Below are 22,680 nucleotides of genomic sequence, written 5' to 3'. Positions count from 1 at the left end.
ATGTCTCTCCCTCCCCACCAGCTGCTCCCACAAGCACAAACCCACCAGCTCATCCACACTTCCTCAAAGTGACATTTTACACCACAGCACTGCCCTCAGAGTGACATTTCTTTATCCTCACGTCCACTCTGACCTTCAAAGCTGCAGTTTCAGTGGATTTGATACCCTATGTGCTTTCCACATACCACAGACAGGGCTTTCTTTAGCCTCCCCTTCCCCGACCTATAGAAGCAATGGTCACTCAACCTCTCCACACAAGACCCCTAATTGTAACTTGGCAGACTTTTACTGCCCACACGAGTGTTCCTCCCCATTTCTCCAGACTGGGGAGCCCCACACTGGGACTGACTGCTCCAGAAGTGGCCTCACCAGTGCTGCATCCAGATGGACAAGAAGGGCCCTTGTCTGTGTGGCCACGCTCCTCCCAGTGCAGCCCAATGTGCTCATGGCCAGATCTCTGTTCAGCACCTCTGACTGCTATGGCAGCCCCCAGAATGACCAAATTCTTCTTGTGCCCAGTTCTCCACCCATCATGTCTGAGCTGCCTTGATGTGGGGGTGTTGTGCTGGAACCTTTGGTCATGGTTTCATCCCAGCTGAGGGCCGGGTACCACACAGCTACTCTCTCTCTTTAACAGGGTGTGGGGGTGGATTATGGCTGGGATGAAGGGAGAAAAAAGGAAACCAAAACTCCCAAAACATCGTGGGTTGGGATAAGAACAGTCTACTGGGCCAGCAGAGAGAGACTAACAACAACAACAGGACTTTGTAGCACAATATACAAACTGGGGCTGCACAGTGCAGGTTCTCACTGACCTGCACAGCTCAGGGGGAACAGCTCAGAGCTGTCCTGAACCTGGACAGTCCCCAAAACTGCATGTCCTGGATCTGCACGATCCTCTCCCCTCCAGCCATCATCTGAGCATGACACAATTGAATGGAATACACTCTTTGGCCAGTTTGGGTCACCTGGCTGTGTCCTGGCTGTGTCCCCGCCCAGCTCCCTGGGTGCAACTCGTGTTCTCGGAAACAGGGCAGCATAAAAACCTGAAAAGTCCCTGACTGCTTGGACACAACTCGACCATCCCTGTGTGATCAGCACTGCTCTCATCTGAACTCCCAAACACGGCATTACACCCACTGCCAGAAAGAAAATCAACTCTATCCTGGCTGAAACCAGGCCACCTTTGCAGACAACAAGTGCAACACAACAGTGGGCTCACTCTTGTAATCATACAGTATGGATAATCCCTTGTGTCAGTTATGGTCAGCTGGGCCTGTTCTGTCCCCTTCCCAGCACTTGTGCACTCCCAGTTGACTCATTTCTGGAGCAGAATTAGTCCAAAGCCCTTGATGCTGTGCAAGCCCTGCTCAGCAAGGAACAAACACATTTAGTTAGACTTTTTTGCTTACAAATCCAACCCACAGAACTCTGGGGGCTGCAAACCTGAGAATTCATTCCAGCCCAGACAAAATATGGTCAGGAGGAGAAGATCTCTTCTGGTTGGAAACCTTCTGGATGTTTCTGGTCTGGAAATCCCAGCGTTTGTCAAGGTCAGTTTGAAGTGCAGCTCCACTTTGTTCACAGTGCACATGTGTGCATGCAGGTATCTCTCCAAATTGTGTTCCCTCTAACAAAATGACAGCAATTGGTGTTAAAGAACCTGGGACTCTATGGCTGGACGTTCAGCATGTTTGAAGGTCGATGAAGGTAGATGCTGAAAATGAAATCAGGCCTTTTTAGGACCATTCTCGTGGCTAGGAATGCCCTGAGCTCCAAGCTTACCAGTGCTCCTAGTGCAGTGCCTGGGGAGGATTCAGTCCCCACACCTTTTGCTTTGGTGCTATTGTGTTACATGTAGAAGTTTTGAATGTGGATGCAGGTAGATCTGTAAATTGACATCAGGCCCTGTTAGTACTGTTCCCTGTCTGGGAATGCCCTGAGCCTCAAGGTTAATGGGGTTGCTCATGGGCTACCTGGGGGAGTTTCAGGCCAGGAACCTCTTTAATTCCTCACACCTTTGGTTGGGGAACTATTGCTCTACATTTAGAATATTTAAGGGTGACGCTGGTAGAGCTTGAAAATGACATCAGACTCTGTTAGGATTGTTCCCATGGCAAGGAATGCCCTGATCTCAAGGGTTACTGGGGCTACTCGCCTCTCACAGTGGAGGTTTCAGCCTACGAACATCTTTCATCCCTCAAATTTTATTTAGGATGGAGTTATTGCTGGAGCTTTAGCAGTTTTGAAGCTGGATGGTAGCAGAGCCTGCAAGTGACATAAAGAATCCCGCCTTAGGACTGTTCTCCTAGCAAGCAAATCTCTGAGCCCCAAGGTTACTGGGGCTGCTAGTTGGCTACCTGGGCATGTTTCATTCCAAGGAACTTTTTTCAATCCTCTCACTTTTTCTTTGGGAGATATTGCTGGAGGTTTAGCAGTTTCCAAGTTGGATGCTGGTAGAGCCAGAAAATGCCATCAGGCACTGTTACAACCATTCCCTTCGTTAGGACTGACCTGAGTCCAAGTATAACTGGAGCTGATAGTGGGCTACCTAGTGAGGTTTCAAGGCAGGACAATCTCTCAACCTTTGATTTTCTTTTGGGGGATTTATTGCTGGACATTTTGCAGTTTCAAACCTGGACGTTGGTAGAGCCCGAAAAATGATGTCAAGCACTGCCAGGAAGATTCTGTTCCCTATGAAAGCCCTGAGCCCTAAGGGTACTGGGGCTGCTTGTGGACTATCTCAGGAGCTTTCAATCCAGGAACATCTTTCATCCCTCAAAGCTTTTTTTAAGGATCTATTGCTGTTCGTTTAGCAGTTGGAAAGTGTATACTGGTAGAGCCCCAAAGTGACATCAGGCATTGTCAGGATTGCTCCCTTTCTAAGGAAAGCCCTGAGCCCCAAGGTTCCTGGTGCTGCTACAGTGCTACCTGGGGCGGCTGTAGTCCAGACCCATCTTTCATCCCTCGCACGTTTTGTTTGGGAGATATTTCTGGATGTTCAGTGTGTTTGAAGGTGGACACTGGTAGAGTCCTAAAACGGCATCAGGCAATTTTAGGACCGTTCCCTTGGTGCTCATGTACAAGGGTCAGGGTATAATGCTCACTCCCGGAGGAGAAACAGACAGACCCTCTGTGGGCTGGGAGGAGGACAGTTTACTGACAAAATCACAGTGAAAAAATGATAACAGCACATCACAAACTACACTCACATCCAGTGATAACAGAGAGTACTTTACTGACCAAAGGATCACAAGGTACTGCACAATGCAACGACCAACCAAATGCCCCAGCCACATTCAGACTGTCCTTAAGGAAACCATGAGTGCCCCTCCCCAACCAGCCCCTTTTATGGGGGAGAGATGTCAGGTGGTGTGGAAAACAGCCTGGACACACTCAGCTCAGCTGTGCTAACTCAGTTCACCTCCGCTAAATTAGCTCACCTCTGCTGGCTGCTTGGGGAAGTTAACTCTTGCCTGGCCAGAAACAGGACAGCTGTGCATTTAATCTCCCCCATCTGTCACATATTTCTACCTGTCCAAAGTCAAATCACAGTGTCTGAAATCATAGTTCCAACAGTGGATCTGCACTCCAGTGCTTCTGGTTGCTCTCTAGATTTCCCTTCCCCTTGGACCATTCAGACACCTCCCAACAATCCAGCTGCTGCTCTGAGTTTCAGGGAGTTAAACCCTTGCCTTTCTGGCAGTTGTCTGACTCATTCTGTCTTTAGCCAGCTCTTGAGTTGTGGTGATTTCACAGTCTCCTTCCTCACTAGAACATCTCTCACAGGGTTAAGCTTTGTGGCAGGTGAACCTCACTGGTGGCAGATCGCACTTGGCACAGAGTGAGGAGTGTTGAATTTAATGGTGAATCTTGTCAGGTTTCTCCTGTTGTTGGGAAAATAACTCCCTGTGTGCTGCCTGTGTGCAGCCAGTTCTCTAAGGAAAGCAGGGGAGCTGGTACAGAGGGGCTGTAATGCCCCACTGTGGAGTGCAGAGAGAGACCTGATGTAAGGACAAGGGATGCAAGTCCCAGTTGGCTGCTGAGAGTCATGGTGGGCTTGTGGAGATGTGCAGCAAGGTTGTCCCCACTGCCTCAAGGGACCCTTTTTCAGAGCAGTCCAGACCTCCTTAGGAGGCACCCTGGATCAATCTCAGTCAGAGGTTGTCACCTCTCCTCTACAGTGAAAATAATAACCTACACCCTTAAAAAGAAATCAATTTTACTCTGAGCTCCCTTTGAAACAGCTTCAATGGTCTGTACATCTCTTGAAGACTTGAAGATAATTACATGAAGAGACATAGCTAGTTAGGGCTTGCTTTTTCTTTTTAATGAGCCCTGGGGTGCATTTGGTGCTGAGTCCTTGAAGCTCAGGTACTGAGAGGAGATGACACAAAAAACTCCATGTCAAAAGCAGAAGCCAAAGTACCTGAAGTATTAATGAGTCCCACTGAGAGCCATTGCTGGCTGAGCCTCCCCAGGGACTCGTTAGCACAGGTAATTGGAGGCCATGTTGGCTGGTAGGCAAAGGCAATGTACAAGCAACTGAGATGCTGAGCAAGCCCTGGGTTGGTTTGATGAAGCAGAATGGCCAAGCCCTGACCCCCAGCCCCAGGAAAGACAGGTCCTGCCCCTCAGGCATTACTCAGGCTCTTCCTGGGGCAGTGTGGGGTGTGTAATGCTGAGGGAAGAACAACAGGATGAGAGTTTCTCCTCATTGTTGGTCCAAAGCCCAGCTAGAAATCCATCTGTCCTCCATTTAGAAAAAGAGAAAGACCAGGGAGACCCTCCATCCCCTATCAGATTCAGGAGGAATCTGTGGAAAGATGAGGCCAAGGCTGAGGTGCTTAATGAAATCTTTGCCACTGTCTTTAGCAATAGGAGCAGTTGTACAGAGAGAATCCAATTCCCTGAGCTGGGAGACAGGGACAGGGAGCAGAATGAGCCCACCTCAATCCAGGAGGAGATGGTCCTGCTGCACCACAGAGATGTGCAGAGATCTGTGGGGCTGAATGGGATGCAGCCAAGGGTGCTGAAAGAGCTGGCAAGGGGGGTTCACCAAGCCACTTTCCATCAGTCCTGGCTGACTGGATCAGTCAATGTAACCCCTATATAAGAAGGGACAGAAGGATGATCAGGGAAATTACAGGCCTGATAGTTTGACTTCAGTCCCAGAGAAGCTGATGGAGCAGATCATCCTGAGCAGCATTATCCATTTCATGAAGAACCCCCAAGTGATCAGGCCCAGTCAGCTTGGGTTCATAAGGGCAGGTCCTGTTTGACCCACTGGATCTCCCTCTATGACAGGGTGACCTGCTTCTTGGACAAGGGAAGGGCTCTGCATGTTGTCTACCTTGACTTCAGCAAGGCCTTGGACACAGTTTTCCAGAACTTTCTCCTAGTGAAGCTCACTGCTTGTGGCTTGGAAACTGTGGTGGTTCATCCCTGAACAATGGCTGAGCACCACATGCTGCTCGCTCACTCCCGGAGGAGAAACAGACAGAGCCTCTGTGGGTTGGGGTAAGGACAGTTTACTGACAAAAGCACCATAAAAGAGGAACAATAACAGCCCCAATTGCACTCACACCCAGTGATAGCACAGAGAGTACCTTACAATCCCAACAATAACAGAGTGCTGCTCCATGCCATGACCACCCCTCCCCAACCAGCCCCTTGGATGGGGAAGTGATGTCAGGGGGTGTGGAAAACAGCCCAGGTGAACTCAGCTCAGCTGTGCTGGCTTCTTGGGGAGGTGAGCTCTGGCCTAGATAGAACCAGGGCATTATCCACCCCTGTTTCCACACCATTTACATCTTGCCCAGATCTTACATTTTCAGAGTACTGGGAAGGTTCATAACATCATTTGTTATTTAGACCATCTGCCATGGACCACCATCCAGGAAATAGTATAGAGAAATATGTAATATTTGGCCTTTTTTCTCCTTTGGCAATGTCTAAAGCCAGCTGGATGGCTTTCACCTCTGCAAACTGGCTGGACCTGCCTTCTCCATAGGCAGCTTCTGCAACTTGGCGTGTGGGACTCCACACAGCAGCCTTCCACCTCTGATGTTTACCAGTAATGCCACAGGACCCATCAGTGCACAGGGCATATTTTTTCTCATTTTCTGGCAGTTCACTGTACAGTGAGGCCTCTTCAGCACGTGTCACCTGTTCCTGTGGTGATATTCCACAGTCTTTGCCTTCTGGCCAGTCTGTGATCACTTCCAGGGTTCCTGGGTGATTGGGGTTTCCTATTCCAGCCTGCTGTGTGATAAGTGTGACCCACTTGCTCCACGTATTATCAGTGGCATGGTGTGTAGAAGGGGCCTTCCCGTTGAACATCCAGCCCAGCACCGGCAGTCGGGGTGCCAGCAGGAGCTGGGCTTCAGTCCCAATCACTTCTTAAGTGGCTCAAACCCCTTCACAGGTAGCCAGTATTTCCTTTTCTGTTAGAGTGTCTGGATCCTCTGTAGCCCCGACTCCAAAACCCCAGAGACTGACCTTGAGCCTCCCCTGGTGCTTTCTGCCAGAGTCTCCAGGTAGGGCCATTCTCCCAGGCTGACCTGTAGAACACATTTTTTACATATAGCCCAGTCTGGAGAGGCCCAAGGGCTACTGCATGGACCATCTCCTGTTTGATCTCTTCAAAGGCTTCTCACTGCTCAGGGCCCCATTGGAAATCGGTTTCTTACCAGGATACACAGCAGAAAGGGCTGACAATTTGGCTGTGGTTTGGGATATGCATTCTCCAGAACCCCACAGTGCCTAGGAAAGCTTGTGTCTCCTTTGTGTTGGTGGAGATATAACTGCTGTTTTATTGATAACATCACCTGTGATCTGATGACACCCATCCTGCTATTTTAGTCCTTAAAAGTGGATTTCTGGAGCAGGTCCCTTGCCCTTACTCTGTTTGATGACAAAACCAGCTTTAGCAGAATTCAGATCATTTTCTTCCCTTTCTCAAAAAATTCCTCTGCTGTGCTGTCCCATGCCATGACATCATCAATATACTGGAGGTGCTCTGGGGCTTCACCCTGCTCTGATGCAGACTGGATCAGATCATGACAGATGGTGGGGCTGTGTTTCCAGCCCTGGGGCAGTCGATCCCAGGTGTACTGGATTCTCTTCCAACTGAAAGCAAACTGTGGCCTGTGTTCTGCTGCCAAAGGAGTCGAGAAAACCACATTTGCAATGTCAGTTGTAGTGTAGCACTTGGCTGCTTTTGACTCCAGTTCATACTGGAGTTCCAGCAGGTCTGGCACTGCAGCACTCAGAGGCAGCGTGACCTCATTCAGGGCACGATAGTCCAGCCTCAGCCTCCACTCTGCACTGGGCTTCTGCACTGGCCAGATTGCACTGTTGAAGGGTGAGCGGGTTCTACCAATCACTCCCTGACTCTCCAGTTGATGATCAGTTTCTGAATGGGAGTCAGGGAGTCTCTGTTGGGTGTGGTATTGTTGCCTGTCCACCATCATGGTAGCAACTGGTACCTGCTGTTCTTCAGCCTTTAGCAGCCCCACAACAGCAGGGTCTTCTGACAGTCCAGGCAGAAGAGACACTTGTTCAATGTCTTCTGTCTCTGAGGCAGCTATTCCAAAAGACCACTGGTACCCTTCTGGGTCTTTGAAGTGCCCTCTCTGCAGGAAGTCTATGCCCAGGATGCATGGAGCTGCAGATCATCAGCATCACACTAAATCACCTCTCACATGGCTCATCCCCTCAGATAATGGATATCTCTCTCCATGGTCATCCACTGGTCTGGCCAATACACAACATCTTCAATGAACTGGTACCTTGCCCTTACACTTGGTAGAAGTCACCTCCAGAGGCTGAGGGCTTGAGCCTTCCTTCCAATTGCCTTGTTACTGCCTCCTTCTCTGGACAGGGATCCCAGCTGCTTGGCCTCCCTGCCTTCTCCCTGCTGCCTGCCCCATTGTCCCAGCATGGCAGTAGCCAGGTGATGATGTGCTCCCCTGGAAGGCGGCTGAAGTCTTTTCTCATGTCTCTCAGCTCAAGGACAAGGATCGGGTTATAACCTCTGGTATTGCCTCTTCAGGGCCTTGCAATGGTCCCAGTTCATCAGCATCTCTCCCGATGAGGACTGATTTCTCCATGTATTTCTCCTTCTGGATAGAGGTGACTGACAGTCGTGCTGGTTGGCTGTCTGGATCAGCTCTGGGGTTGGCCTCTGAGGTTTGAGCACCCATGGTGCTTGTTGGGGAGACTGGAGGAGCTGCACTCTCTGAGGCACGGGTAGCTCCAGTGCCTGTTGTAAGGGCTCTTTCTGGCTCAGCTGTGGTGGTGGTGTCTGAGGCCTGGGCAGCCACAGTGCCTCTGGATCTGGTTTTCTTGTCTAGGTATTTTTTCATGCCCTCCCACACCCCATGCCACCCCTGACCCTTCAGCCCAGGGAAGACCTCTTGGCAATATTCTTAGCGCAGTTGTTGGTAACACATAGGTCCAGACAGACATTCAGGACAGAGAGCAAGACACATATGCTGGTCTGAACATCCCAGGGATAGTCAACATTCTCAACAGATGCTGTAAAAAGCCTAAAGGGAAAAGGGGAGGAGAAAGCACCCCTCACCTCATCCTCTACCCTTATCACAAACCTTCAGGCCCCACCTTGGGCTCCAAAAAGGTCTGTGGTGGTTCAGCTCCAACCAGTGGCTGAGCAGCACATGCCACTCACTCACTCACTCCCACAGGAGAAACAGACAGAGCCTCCGTGGGCTGGCCTAAGGACAGTTTACTGACCAAATCACCATGAAAGGAGAATAACCCACAGTGAATTTCACTTATACCCAGTTATGACCCAGTAACTGCACAACATGATGACCAACCTGATGACTCATCTGCACTTGGACTGTCCTGGAAGCACCAGGAGTGCCCCTCCCCAACAAGCTCCTTTTCTGGGGGAGTGATGTTCAAGTGGTGTGGCAAACAGCCTGGGCTAACTCAGCTCACCTGTGCTGCCTGCCTGGGGAGGTTAACTCTTCCCTGGCAAGATCCAGGACAGATGGGATGGGATTGGGATGGGGATAGGATCGGGATGGGGATGGGATTGGGATGATGTAGTCAAGGCACCCATCGATCAGGTGGTGTGTCAGTTTGCCAGGGTTGTTTGCCTGTGCAGCTGTAAAGTCACAGGCTGTAGGAGGTGATAACTGCCCTACAACCTGACCAAATCCTTCCACAAACTCTGCCAGCCAGGGACTGGCTGCTGAGGGAGGGGGAAATGTTGGAGAGACTGTAACAATGATCATTAAACTGTTGCCCAGAGGAGCAGCCAGGTAGATGCCCAGAAAGAGGTAGAAGTGCAGGAGCTGCAGCTCCCATGGGTTCTGTAAAGGCCAGGAGGAGGAACTGGCTGATGGAGCTGCTGCTGGACATGTGGTGCCTCTGGGTATGGATGGTCTTAACTGTGACCAACTGTTGTCTTTTCATTTGGCCAAAGGAATTCCCCACCAGGCTCAAAAATGCTCCTCATCCCAGGCAGCATTGCTCTATTGGACCTTGAACCCACTCATGTCTCTTGGACCACCTCTGGCCCTTCAGGTGACAACAGGTCTTGGTGTCTGAGCAACTCTCTCCTGGTCTCCACCCTCAGTAATTCCCATGGGCACGGGGACCAGCAGCTCCCAGGCAGCCATGCTCCTTGACCTTTGCAGGGGGACAGAGACCCCTGCCTGTCCCTGCCTGGGGGTCCTGTCTCATGCAGAGACAAGGAAAGGTGATTGTCCTGCCCAGCTCTGGTTTGATCAGGAGAAAGGACTCTGCTGGACACAAGGATTTCTCCCCAGCCACGGGAGGGAACGTCAGAGAGGACTTCAGTTACTTTCCAAGTTAGTTCCTTGGAGCTCCAGGGAGGAGTCCAGAGGGGATGGAGGGTATGATGACTTCACCTGCTCCTCTGCTGTGAGCTGGGCTGGGCTCCTGGGATGGACAGAAGGAGCTCAGAAATATTGCAGTGCTGCAGAGAGACAGCTCTGGCCAGGAGCAGCTCCTCTGCCAAGCACACAGGGCTGGGGACACTGCCTGGAGGCACCGAGGGGAGACCTGTGAGGCTGAGAGAGCTGAGGGATGCTGAGAGCTCACTGGAGGAGAAATCTCCACAGCCTCTGCCTGGTATGTCTGTGGGTGCAGGGCAATGCAGGTTCTGTTCCTGGAGGGATCTCCTCAAGCTGGGACATGGGGCAGTGTGTGGGGTCTGTCAGGAGGACAGGTTCTCTCTAGGACCAGAAAGTGCTGCCTGGAAGGGATGCCCTTGTGCCCCATCAGAGGGACAGGGCAGGACAGCTGTCTTCTCCTGGGCATGGCTGAGGGGTGCCCAGGGCTGTCCTTGTGAGCAGGGTCCTTGTGACCCAGGGTCTGTGTGCTGGGGCAGGGACTCTGCTGCTGCCGGGGTCAGAACTCAGCCTGGCTTGTGGGCTTTCCACAGTGATAGAGACAGCAGCTGTGGATTGAAGGAGTGACCCAGGGAAGGGCAGCACAGGTTCCCTCTTCTGTAAGAAAATGCTGCCAGGGTCAGCTTTACTTCCAGCTCCAGCTGATTCTTGAGACATTCCAAAGGGACTTGGAAAAACAACATCAAGGAAGCATTTTCCTGCAAGGCAGTGTCTGCTTTGACTGTGCCTCTCCTGTGGGCTGTGCTGTGGTAGATGAGAACTTATTTCTCCCCAAAGAATATGCAATGAAAACTCAATTCTCATTAAGACGTTTGGGCTTTTCCTGAGCCCTGCACACACAGAGGTTCCCAGGGCAGTGCCCTGATGCCAGGAGGGGTCTGCAGAGCAGAGCTGAGCACAGGGCAGGTTGGATGAGCTCTGTGAGCACAGAGCAGGAGGTGACATGGACAAAGAGAAGCTCCTGCAGGGACAGCTCCAGGCAGCAGAGACGTTTTCAGGGAGGGAGAAGGAGCTGCTCCCAGCAATGTCCTGGCAGTGGGGATTTGTTAACTCCCTGATGTTCTCCACAGTGCAGTCACTTTCCCACAGTGATCCCCAGGTTTCTGTCACTCAGCACAGACTCTAAACGCAGATTTCCAGGGTTTCAGGCTGAGTCATGTCCTTGGTAGCCCAACACCCAGTGAGGAGAAACTTTTGAGTGCTTGTCTGTGTGTTCCTCTCCTTACAGACTCGTGTGGAGCATTTCTTGCTGTTTCCTCTCCTGTCCTTGTTGCCTTTGTACAACCGTTAATAGGGACTCTGAGACTCGGCATTGGTGGGGCTGGCACTGAGCTCACCCTCACTTCAGGACCCCCATCTGTAGTTTCAAAGCTCTGCTCTGCCCTCGGGTGAAACTGGAGTGACAGTGCTGAAAAGCTCCTTCCTATCCACAGGGGATTTAGTCTGAGATCACACCATCCTTCTATTTACTGACTGCTGCCAGGCAGGACTGAGCTCTTGAGAGCCACAGCTGACCCTCCTCCCAGCAATGGCACGCTCAAGCCAGCACAAAGCAGAGCTCCCAAAAGGGACCTGATAAAAGTCCTCCTGAATCCAGAGAGTCAATGTGAATTGGAAGATCTTTTCCTCAAAGAAGAGTTCCCTAAATTCTCACTGCATTTTCCGACTCTCACAGCTCTACCCACTTGATGCCAGCAGATGTCCAACAGCAGCAGCTCCATCAGCCAGTTCCTCCTCCTGTCCTTTGCAGACACACGGGAGCTGCAGCTCCTGCACTTCTGCCTCTTCCTGGGCATCTACCTGGCTGCTCTCCTGGGCAATGGCATCACCATCACCACCATAGCCTGTGACCACCACCTCCACACCCCCATGTACTTCTTCCTCCTCAACCTCTCTGTTCTTGACCTTGGCTGCATCTCCACCACTATTCCCAAATCCATGGCCAATTCCTTGTGGGACACCAGGGCCATTTCCTACACAGGATGTCTGGCTCAAATCTTTTTCTTTGTATTTTTGATCTCCACAGAGCTCTGTCTTCTCACTGTCATGGCCTATGACCACTACGTTGCCATCTGCCACCCCCTGCACTACGGGACCCTCCTGGGCAGCAGAGCTTGTGTCCACATGGCAGCAGCTGCCTGGGCCAGTGGGTTTCTCAATGCTTTACTGCAAACATCCAATACATTTTCACTCCCCCTGTGTAAGGGCAATGCAGTTGACCAGTTCTTCTGTGAAATCCCCCAGATCCTCAAGCTCTCCTGCTCAGATGCCTACCTCAGGGAAATTGGACTCATTGTGGTCAGCATTTGTTTAGCTTTTGGTTGTTTTGTGTTCATTGTGGTGTCCTATGTGCAGATCTTCAGGGCTGTGCTGAGGATTCCCTCGCAGCAGGGACGGCACAAAGCCTTTTCCTTGTGCCTCCCTCACCTGGCCGTGGTCTCCCTGCTTGTCAGCACTGGCATGTTTGCCAACCTGAATTCCCCCTACATTTCTTCCATGTCTATGGACATGGCAGTGTCATTTCTTTACTCGGTGTTTCCACCAGCAGTGAACCCCCTCATCTACAGCATGAGGAACCAGGAGCTCAAGGATGCCATGTGGAAACTGAGGACTGGATGTTTTAAGCAACAATAAACTGCTCATATCACCAACACTGTAACTCATTTCATGACTCTTTAGTAGGGCTTTTAGGTAATATTTTTGGTTTTTTTTTTCCCTTCTAGTTTTTGTAAGCTAACTAAAATCCAAATAGTTGTAGAAGTCTTGACTTCTTTAATGAGAACGACTTGAAGAGACATGCTTGTAAGGCTTTTCTCTATTTTAATGATATCTTTTCTTCTGTGTCTACAGACCTCACATACTAAGCGGAGCGTGATGAAACCGCTGAAGAAGTTTAGTCAGGAGTAATGCCCAAAGTACCTTGAAGCATTAACAGGCCCCATTGACAGCCATTCCTGACAAAGCCTCCCCATGGGCTCGTTAGAGCAGACAACTGGAGGCCATGAGGACAAACCCAGGCAAAGCACAGGCAGCTCTGATGCTGAGGACACCCTGGCTTGGTCTGATGAAGCAGAAATGCCAAGTGCTGACCCCCAGCCCCTGGGCAGGGAGATCCTGACCCTCACCTGTGTCTCAGGGCTCTTCCTTGGGATGTGGGGAGTGTGACACCAAGGGAAGGACAGGGATGTGACACATGGAGGCCTACCCTGGGGTGGGTGCAAGGGGAAAACAATGCTCTGTGGTCATGAGGACAATGTGTCTCCTCTGAAGCCTCTGTGGCAGGGCCATCAGCCACAGCTAAGGGGGCAAAGACCTCGTTACTATCAGGCCCTTTCATCCTGGCTGGCACCCTTGGCCATCTGCACCACAGCCCATCCCACACTGCCCCACACCTGTGCCTGTTTCCCTATAGGCTGCAAGCACCCAGCACCCTTCCCAACCTTGATCTCACCCCATGATGTCCCTGCCTGTACTGCTGTCTCTCCCTCCCCACCAGCTGCTCCCACAGACACAAAGCCACCAGCTCATCCACACTTCCTCAAAGTGACATTTTACACCACAGCACTGCCCTCAGAGTGACATTTCTTTATCCTCATGACCACTCTGACCTTCAAAGCTGCAGTTTCAGTGGATTTGATACCCTATGTGCTTTCCACATACCACAGACAGGGCTTCCCTTAGCCTCCTCTTCCCCGACCTATAGAAGCAATGGTCACTCAACCTCTCCACACTGGACCCCTAAGTGTAACTTGGCAGACTTTTACTGCCCACACGAGTGTTCCTCCCCATTTCTCCAGACTGGGGAGCCCCACACTGGGACTGACTGCTCCAGACTTGGCCTCACTGGTGCTGAGTCCACATGGACCAGAACAGCCCTTGTCTGCGTGGCCACACTCCTGACAGTGCAGCCCAGTGTGCTCATGGCCAGATTCCTGTTCAGCACCTCTGACTGCTATGGCTTCCCCTGGAATGACCAAATTCTTCTCCTTGCAGCCAGTTCTCCACCCATCATGTCTGAGCTGCCTTGATGTGGGGGTGTTGTGCTGGAACCTTTTCTCATGGTTTCACCTCATGGGGGTGACCACATGGAAATTAATTCCACGCCAGATAATTAAGATCAGAATAAGAAGATCTCTTCTGGATGGGAATCTTCTTGATATTTTTATTCAAATCTAACTCTAGAGTTTCTCAAGGTTGGTTTGAAGTGACACTCCATTGTGTTAATGCTTCCTGTGTGCTTGCAGATGGCTCTCCAACTTGTGGTGCCACTAACAAAGTGACAGCAACAGGTGTTAAAGAAGGTGAGAAATAAGAAATAAAACCAAGAGATCCTTTCTAAATGACATTGGAGTGGACCCCTGGAAGAAGCCTCATGTCCTCACAGCCTGCTCCCCCTCGTCATAGAACAGAACCACAGTTGTACTTCCAGAGGATCAAAACAGGAGGGCTCAACTCATGAGAATGCTTTGGAAGGACAGTGATGATGTTACTAGACTCGGACAACCACAGAGTACCCGGCTGAAAGGGAACTCAGGGACTATTTGGTCCAACCATGTTCAGCAAGGGCTCAGTCTCAAGAAAAGCACCACACAGACCAACTGGCCCCACCCCCCATCCCACTGACTCTTACAAATGTCTGATGTTGGGGAATCCATCACTTCCCATGGAACATGGTGCAAAACCCTGGTTCTCAGGGTAAAGGTTTCTTCCTATGTCCTCTGGGAATCTGTTCAGCAGGAACTTGCACCCATTATTCCTCAGCTATTCCATGTGATTCCTTCTAAAAACAGGAGTCTCTCCCTTCTTTGTAGACAGCCTTTCAGTACTGGCACCTGGTTGTGAGGTCTCCCCTAAGCCTTTTTTTCTGAAGGCTGAAAAAAAAACCAGCTCCCTCAGCCTTTCCTTAAGCTTCCCAGGCCTTGGGTCATCTTTGTGGCCCTTCTCTGGACCTTCTCCAGACTGGATAGAACTTTTTTTTTAGAGCAGCGACCAAAACTGCACCCAGAATTCTAGGTGTGGGCTGACAATTGCTGAGTAGAGTGGGACAGTGATTTCTTTATGTCTGCTGGTGATCCCCATGCTGAGGCACCTCAGAGCTGTTTGCTGCAGCAGCACTCTGTTTAGTCCTAGAGAGCTTCTTGTTCAAAGGAACCCCCAGGTCCTTTTCCACAGAGTTCTTCTCCAGCAAGGTGGATCCCAGTCGGTGCTGCACTCCTGGATTATGCTTTCTCACCTCCTAGACCCTACACTTGACCTTGCCCACTCTTCCAGCCTGTCCATGTGTTCCTTTTGGGTGGCAATCCCTTCCCAAGTGTCTACTTTCCCTGCTGAGTTTAGTATAACCCACAGACGTCATCGGGGTTAACTTTTGGTCTAAGTTCATGAATCTTCTTCCAGCTCCCCAGTGCACGACAGCAGGGCAGGACTGTGATTGCCTCGTGACTCTTTTGTGTATTTGGAGTTGTTCTTGACACTACTACTTGTGGGGAGAAGTTTAATGAGATTGAACAAGGGCAAGTGTAGGGTTTGGCATCTGGGGAAGAACAACCTCAGATACCAGTATAGGAGGGGGAGTGGCCTGTGGAGAGCAGCGTAGGTGAGAGTGACCTGGGGTGCTGGTGGACAGCAGGATGACCATGAGCCAGCAATGTGCTCTCCTGGCTAAGAAGGCCAGTCGCATCCTGGGGTGTATCAGAACAGCTGTGCTTAGTGGGACAAGAGATGTCCTTCTCCTGCTCTCCTCTGCCCTTGTGAGACTGAACCTGCATTGTTGTGTCCTGTTCTGGGCCCCTCAGTTGAAGAAGAACTCCTTGAAAGAGCCCAGCTCAGGGCCCCCAAAAGTAGAAAACCTTCCTTATGAGGACAGGCTGAGGGAGCTGGGCCTCTTGAGCTTGGAGAAGTGGAGACTGAGGGCTGACCTTATTCAGGTTTATCAACATATAAAGGGTGAGTGTCAGTAGGAGGAATCCAGGCTCTTCTCAGCAATTGCAAGAGAGAGGACAAGACAACAGGTGCAAGCTGGAGCAGAGGAAGTTGCATGTGAATGTAAGGAGAAACTATTTCACTGTGAGGGTGACAGAGCCCTGGGACAGGCTGCCCAGAGAAGTTGTGGAGTCTCCTCCTCGGGAGACATTCACACCTGTCTGGATACTTTCCTGTGTGATTTAGTCTGGGTGATCCTGCTGTGGCAGGGGGTTGGACTAGACAATCTTTTCGGGGTCCCTTGCAACTCTGGATGTTCTGTCATTCTGTGATTCTGTGGCACTACTTCTATCACCTGTTGCAAAGTCTCCATTAACTTCAGAAGTGCCATTCCCATTTCCTTGCTTTATCGGGGGGTGGGGCTGGTGTTGGGCTTTTTACAGTATAGGACAAAAGCATTTTCTCCTCATCCATTTTCCTCTGTGTGGCTGCTCTTCAAGCACACCTGCTTTCTGTCTATCCATGCCAGTCCCTTCCCTGTCTGCAGATAACCAGGCTCAGGAGCAAAAGCTCATTCCGAGGAGCAAAACAAGTCAGTGCAAGAAGGATGAGGCAAAGCAAGATGGCCAGTACGAGACTGAACATGGCTGATCTCAGCACTGGCATAAAAGAGACCCTTCTCTCCCATTTACTTGCACATCCCCTGAGCACCATATTATCTCCCTCACTACAGTGGGATTTGGGGCAGGATAATATGGTATTTAGGGGTATAGAAGATTTTGGGGGGAGTTAAGAAGAGGCTGGGGACAGAGTGGGATCACTTCTTTTTCTGGGGGGCATGTAGGGGGGTAAAAAGAGGGAGTTTGGGGGAGTAATATGGGGTATAGATGGTGCTGGGGAGTTAAAGTTGGGGTGGGGGGTCTTAAGAGGTTGTGGGGGGCATGGGGCATATGGGAATGATGGGGAGAGATATCAAGGAAATCAAGGGGGAAAGAGTAGGTTGTGGTGTGTTTGAGGGTGTTGGGGGGCCACCAAGGAGTGCTGGGGTGCATAAAGGAGGGCTAGAGAGGGAGGGGTGGCACCTCCAGCATTGCACAGAGCATTCCAGCATATGCGCTGCAATGGCATGGAGGTGGCGTAGGATGTGCTGGGGGGGTATGGTGAGATTTCTTAGGGGAAGAGGGGTTTGAAAAGCATACAGGGAGGTGGGAGGCCACCAAGGGTTCTGGGTGTGGTTAAGTGTAGGCTGAGAGGGGGTCAAGGCGTGGAGGGGTACCCGTGATTGATGAAGGAGGGGAGTGTATGGGAGCACTTGCGTGAGATATGCAGGGATGTGGAAATGAAAAAGGGAGGTTATTTTGGGGGGGGTAATATGATGCTGGGAGGTATAAAAGATGGGCTAGGTGAGTTAACGTGGGGATGAGGATGAGAGGAACCAGTTGGTGCTGAGATGGAATTTGGGGTCATTGGCGGGCTCTGGGGTCATTTGGGGACTTTTGGGAGTGAAAAAGGGAGGGTTGGGTGACAATGGCATGCTGGGGGGCTATCAGGAGGTCTAGGGGGGTGCTGAGGGAGCTGGGGTTGCATTTAAGGGGTGGCAGGGGAACTCATGGGTGCTGGGAGGGGGCGTGGGGATGTTTTAGCTGGGTTCTGGGACTGGATATGTGGGCATTTGAGGAGGGAAAGGGGAGGTTTAGGCCAGTAATACGGTGCTGCACTTTCCGGCTATACCAACACCCAACTTTCAACCTGTTAAACATCCAGCAGTACGTCCCAAGCAAAAGGTGTGAGGGATGAAGGATGTTCCTGGCCTGAAGCCTTCCCAGGGAGCTGACAGGAAGCTGCAGATTCCTACAATGGACACGACCCTAATATTCCTTGACATAATTTTCCGGCTCTACCAGGATCCACCTTCCAACTTATAACACGTAGTGTAATAGCTCCTGAAGAAAAGGTGTTCCTGGCATGAAACCTCTGCAGGTAACACACCAGCAGCCCCATAACCTCAGCTATCGACAGACTGAACTTCTGACATGTCGTGGTTTTGCCCCAGCTGAGAGCCGGGCACCAAGCAGCTGCTTGTTCTTTAAGAGGGTGTGGGGAGGGAGGAATTGAGAGAGGGGGAAAGGGAGGGAGAAGGAAAACCAATGAATCCATAACCTCGAGGACAGGGAAAAGGACAGCTTACTGGGACAGCAGAGAGGGAGAAACAACAGTAAGTCTTTGTAATAAAATATACATATCTGGTGATACACAGTGTGGTTTCTCACCCAACTGGAAAGCTCAGAACATACAGGTCAGAGCCATCCCAAAAATGGACCGTTCCCAAATCCGTGCATCCTGGAGCTGCCTCCTCCTTTCCCCACCAATCAACCCTTTATGCTGAGCATCTAGTAATTGGAATGGAATCTCCTCTTCAGCCAGTTCAGATCACCTGTCCTGGCTGTGTCCATTCCCTTCTCCTTAGCAGGGAAATATGAACAACTGAAAAGTCCTTTATTGCCTGGTAACAACTAGAAACATCCACGTTCTATCAGCACTGTTCTCATCCCAGCTCCCATACTTTGCATTCCTCTGGCAGCTAGAAGGAAAATTAACTCTATTCTGGACATTACGGAGCACTTCATTAGACTTCTGAAAGATGGGATGTTTTCTAGCTCTCTGAAGCTCAAAAGAGAAACCAGAGAGATGAGTGGCATCTGAATGACCAAAAAGCAAGCAGAGGTGGAAACCTGTGCGGAACTGAAGTTCATACATCCAGCCAGTCTGCTGAAAGGTGTCCTTAGTCGTAGTTGTATCATCAGGAGAAATGAAAACACCTGAATGATAATGGAAATGAAAGAGATTGAGTAGCAGTAGTGCCGGTACAGGGCAAGGTGAGCATTTCTTATGCTGACGTGAATGGCTTAACCAAGACCTGGAGATACTGCATCAGAAATGGGTTGAACATGAACCATGTTATAGTTTAGACAAAGTAGAAGGAAAAATGGCAATTGAAAACCCTACTAAATACAGACTGGTCCTAACGTGAGTTACATGGACAGCTATGTGCAGAAAAACATGAGCAGTTTATTGCTGCTTAGATACTACCAGCCATCAGTTTCCACATGGCATCCTTGAGCTCCTGGTTCCTCATGCTGTAGATGAGGGGGTTCACTGCTGGTGGAAGCACTGAGTAAAGGAATGACAGTACCAGGTCCAGAAATAGGGAGGAGATGGAGGGGGGCTTCAGGTAGAAAAACAATGCAGTGCTGACAAACAGGGAGACGACAGTCAGATGAGGGAGGCAGGTGGAAAAGGCTTTGCGCCGTCCCTGCTCTGAGGGGATCCTCAGCACAGCCCTGAAGATCTGCACATAGGACACCACAATGAACACAAAAACACCAGAAACTAAGCAGGCACTGACCACAATGACTGCAATCTCCCTGAGGTAGGCATCTGAGCAGCAGAGCTTGAGGATCTGGGGGATTTCACAGAAGAACTGGTCAACAGCATTGCCCTTACAGAGGGGCAGTGAAAATGTATTGGCTGTGTGCAGCACAGCATTGAGAAACCCACCGCCCCAGGCAGCTGCTGCCATGTGGACACAAGCTCTGCTGCCCAGGAGGGTCCCGTAGTGCAGGGGGTGGCAGATGGCAATGTAGCGGTCATAGGCCATGACAGTGAGGAGATAGTACTCTGTTGCAATTAAAAATACGAAGAAAAAGAGTTGAGCCACACATCCTGTGTAGGAAATGGCCCTGGTGTTCCACAAGGAATTGGCCATGGATTTGGGAACAGTGGTGGAGATGTAGCCAATGTCAGCAACAGAGAGGTTGAGGAGGAAGAAGTACATTGGGGTGTGGAGGTGGTGGTCACGGGCTATGGTGATGATGATGAGGCCATTGCCCAGAAGAGCAGCCAGGTAGATGCCCAGGAAGAGGCAGAAGTGCAGGATCTGCAGCTCCCGTGTGTCTGCAAAGGGCAGGAGGAGGAACTGGCTGATGGAGCTGCTGTTGGACATTTCCTTTCTGTGGGCATGGAGACCTGTTCAAGGAAAAGGCAGTTGGGGAAAGAAGTTAGGGAACTCTTCTTTGAGGAAATCTTCTTGCAACTCTTAGGGATTACACTCAGATTGACTGGTCCTCCTGAATACAGAGGGAGGTCTGTTTTGTGCTGGCTTGAGCGTGCCACTGCTGGGAGCAGGGTCAGCCGTGGGCTTTCGAGAACTCAGTCCTCCCTGACAGCAGTCAGTAAATAGAAGGATGGTGAGATCTCAGCCTAATCCCCTGTGGATAGGAATGAGCTTTTCAGCACTGTCACTCCAGTTTCACCTGATGGCAGGGCAGAGCTTTGAAGCTTTGGTAACTGTGGGACAAAGACAGCAAGGACAGGAGGGGAAACAGTGCGAAATGCTCCAGCCAAGGCTGGAAGGACAGAAACAGACAGACAGGCACTCAGGAGTTTCCTCTTACTTTGTGTTTGCTATCAAGGACAAGACTCAGTCAGAAACCCTGGAACTCTGCATGCAGAGTCTGTGCTGGGTGGATGAAACCAGAGAGTTGCAGTAGGAAAGTGTGAGCACTGTGGGGGTGTCAGGGAGTTACCAAATCCCCACTGCCAGGGCATTTCTGGGAGCAGCTCCCTCTGTTTCTGCTGCCTGAGCTGCTTCTCTTTGCCCATGTCACCTCCTTCTCTGTGCTCACAGACATCATCCAACCTGCCCTGTACTGAGCTCTGCTCTGCAGAGCCCTCCTGGCATCAGGGCACTGCCCCGGGGATCCTCTGTGTGTGCAGGGCTCAGGAGAAGCTCTGACAAGTCCTAATGACAAGTGAGTTTGGACTGCCTTCTGCAAAGTGATTGAGAAAAGCTCAGCTCCCAGTTCCCAACCAGTACACAGGAGCAGAAAATTCAAAGCAAAGTCTCTTCACCTGAGTGGAAAATGCATCCTTGGTGTTCTTGAACATACCCAGGGAAGTCGCCAGGGATCCTCTGGAGCTGGGAGCAAACCTGTCCTACACATCACACTGACAGCAGAAGGAGCCTATACTGTCCTTTGATGGATCACACTCCAACCCACAGGTCCTTCTCTATCCCTGTGGAAAGCCCATGAGCCAGGCTGAGTGCTGACCCTGGCAGCAGCAGAGTCCCTGCCCCAGCACACAGTCCCGGCAGGCAAAGGGACCCTGCTCACAGGGAAAGCCCTGGGCACCCCTGGGTGCACACGCTGCTTCACACCTCTGCAGCCATGTCCAGGAGAAGACAGCTGTCCTGCCCTGTCCCTCTGATGGGGCAGAAGGGCAGCCCTTCCAGGCAGCACTTTCTGGTCCTAGAGAGAACCTGTCCTCCTGACAGAGCCCACACACTGCCCCATGTCCCAGCTTTAGGAGATCCCTCCAGGAACAGAACCTGCATTGCCCTGCACCCACAGACATACCAGGCAGAATGCTGTGGAGATTTCTCCTCCAGTGAGCTCTCAGCATCCATCAGCTCTCTCAGCCTCACAGGTCTCCTCTCGGTGCCTCCAGGCAGTGTCCCCAGCCCTGTGTGCTTGGCAGAGGAGCTGCTCCTGGGCAGAGCTGTCTCTCTGCAGCGCTGCAATATTTCTTGAGCTCCCACTGTCCATCCCAGGAGCCCAGCCCAGCTCACAGCAGAAGAAGAGTTGAAGACATCATGCCCTCCATCCTTTCCGGGCTCCTCCCTAGAGCTCCAGGGAACCTACTTTGAAAGACACTGAAGTCCTCACTGATGGTCCCACCCTCTTCTGGTGATAAATTCTCCAGTCCAGCAGAGTCCTTTCTCCTGATCCAACCAGAGCTGGGCAGGAGGATCACCTTTCCTTGTCTCCCCATGAGACAGGACCCCCAGGCAGGGACAGCGAGGGGACTGTTTTCCCCTGTGGAGGTTAAGGAGTATGGCTGCACCCTCCAGGCACCTCATCCTTTCTTTGCAGCCCTGGGGCTGATAAGAGACACAGCTGTTGACTGTGATTGTCTCAAAGCCACCGGAGCTGGGATTCCTCTTTCCCCAATTCCAGTGGGCACAAAACAGGCACCTGCTGCCTGGGAGCTGCTGGTCCCGGTGCCCATGGGAATTACTGAGGGTGGAGGCCAGGAGACAGTTGCTCAGACACCAACCCCTAATGTCACCTGAAGGGCCAGAGATGGTCCAAGAGACATGAGTGGGTTCAAGGTTCCATAGAACAATGCTGAAAGAGGACAGTGCCTGGGAGCAGCAGTTTTGAGCTTGGTGGGGAATTCCATTGGCAAAATTCTATGACAGCAGATGGTCACAGTTAGGACCATCCATACCCAGAGGCACCACATGTTCAACAGCAGGTCAATCAGCTGCTTCCTCCTCCTGGCCTTTACAAACACACAGGAGCTGCAGCTTCTGAAATTCTGTCTCTTCCTGGGCATCTTCCTGGCTGCTCCTCTGGGCAACAGTTTAATCATCACTGTTATAGTCTCTCCAACATTTTCCCCTCCCTCAGCAGCCAGTCCCTGGCTGGCAGGGTTTGTGGAAGAATTTGGGCAGGTCATAGGGCAGTTATAACCTCTTACAGCCTGTGACTTTACAGCTGCACAGGCAAACAACCCTGGCAAACTGACACGCCTCATGATCGATGGGTGCCTTGACTACATCATCCCAATCCCATCCCCATCCCAATCACATCCCATCTGTCCTGCATCTTGCCAGGGCAGTATTAACTTCCCCAGGCAGGCAGCACAGGAGAGCTGAGTTAGCCCATGCTGTTTTTCACACCACTTGACATCACTCCCCTATAAAAAGGGCTTGTTGGGGAGGGGCACTCCTGGTGCCTCCAGGGCAGTGCAACTGCATCCAAGTCATCGGATTGGTCATAATGTT

At 51.2% G+C, this 22,680-nt stretch overlaps 2 protein-coding genes across 2 annotated transcripts in view; one reads left to right on the top strand and one right to left on the bottom strand.

The window, feature by feature from the left end:
- Window positions 1-22,680, top strand: part of LOC311203116 (scavenger receptor cysteine-rich type 1 protein M130-like) — a gene marked incomplete at both ends in the record, with an annotated part of 343,740 nt that overhangs the window by 264,042 nt on the left and 57,018 nt on the right. The gene's annotated exons all lie outside the window — the stretch shown is intronic.
- Window positions 18,910-19,833, bottom strand: LOC311203057 (olfactory receptor 14A16-like; the record flags this gene model as incomplete). Its single annotated transcript, XM_084277693.1, has 1 exon — window positions 18,910-19,833. One exon carries the CDS (start codon window positions 19,831-19,833, stop codon window positions 18,910-18,912), a length of 924 nt encoding a protein of 307 aa, XP_084133819.1.

Source organism: Gallinula chloropus, assembly GCF_964237585.1.
Source record: "Gallinula chloropus genome assembly, chromosome: 35".
In the NCBI taxonomy this organism is placed as follows: Eukaryota; Metazoa; Chordata; class Aves; order Gruiformes; family Rallidae; genus Gallinula; species Gallinula chloropus.
Note: the sequence above shows the minus strand (reverse complement) of the source record. Positions and strands in the feature narration are given on the sequence as shown.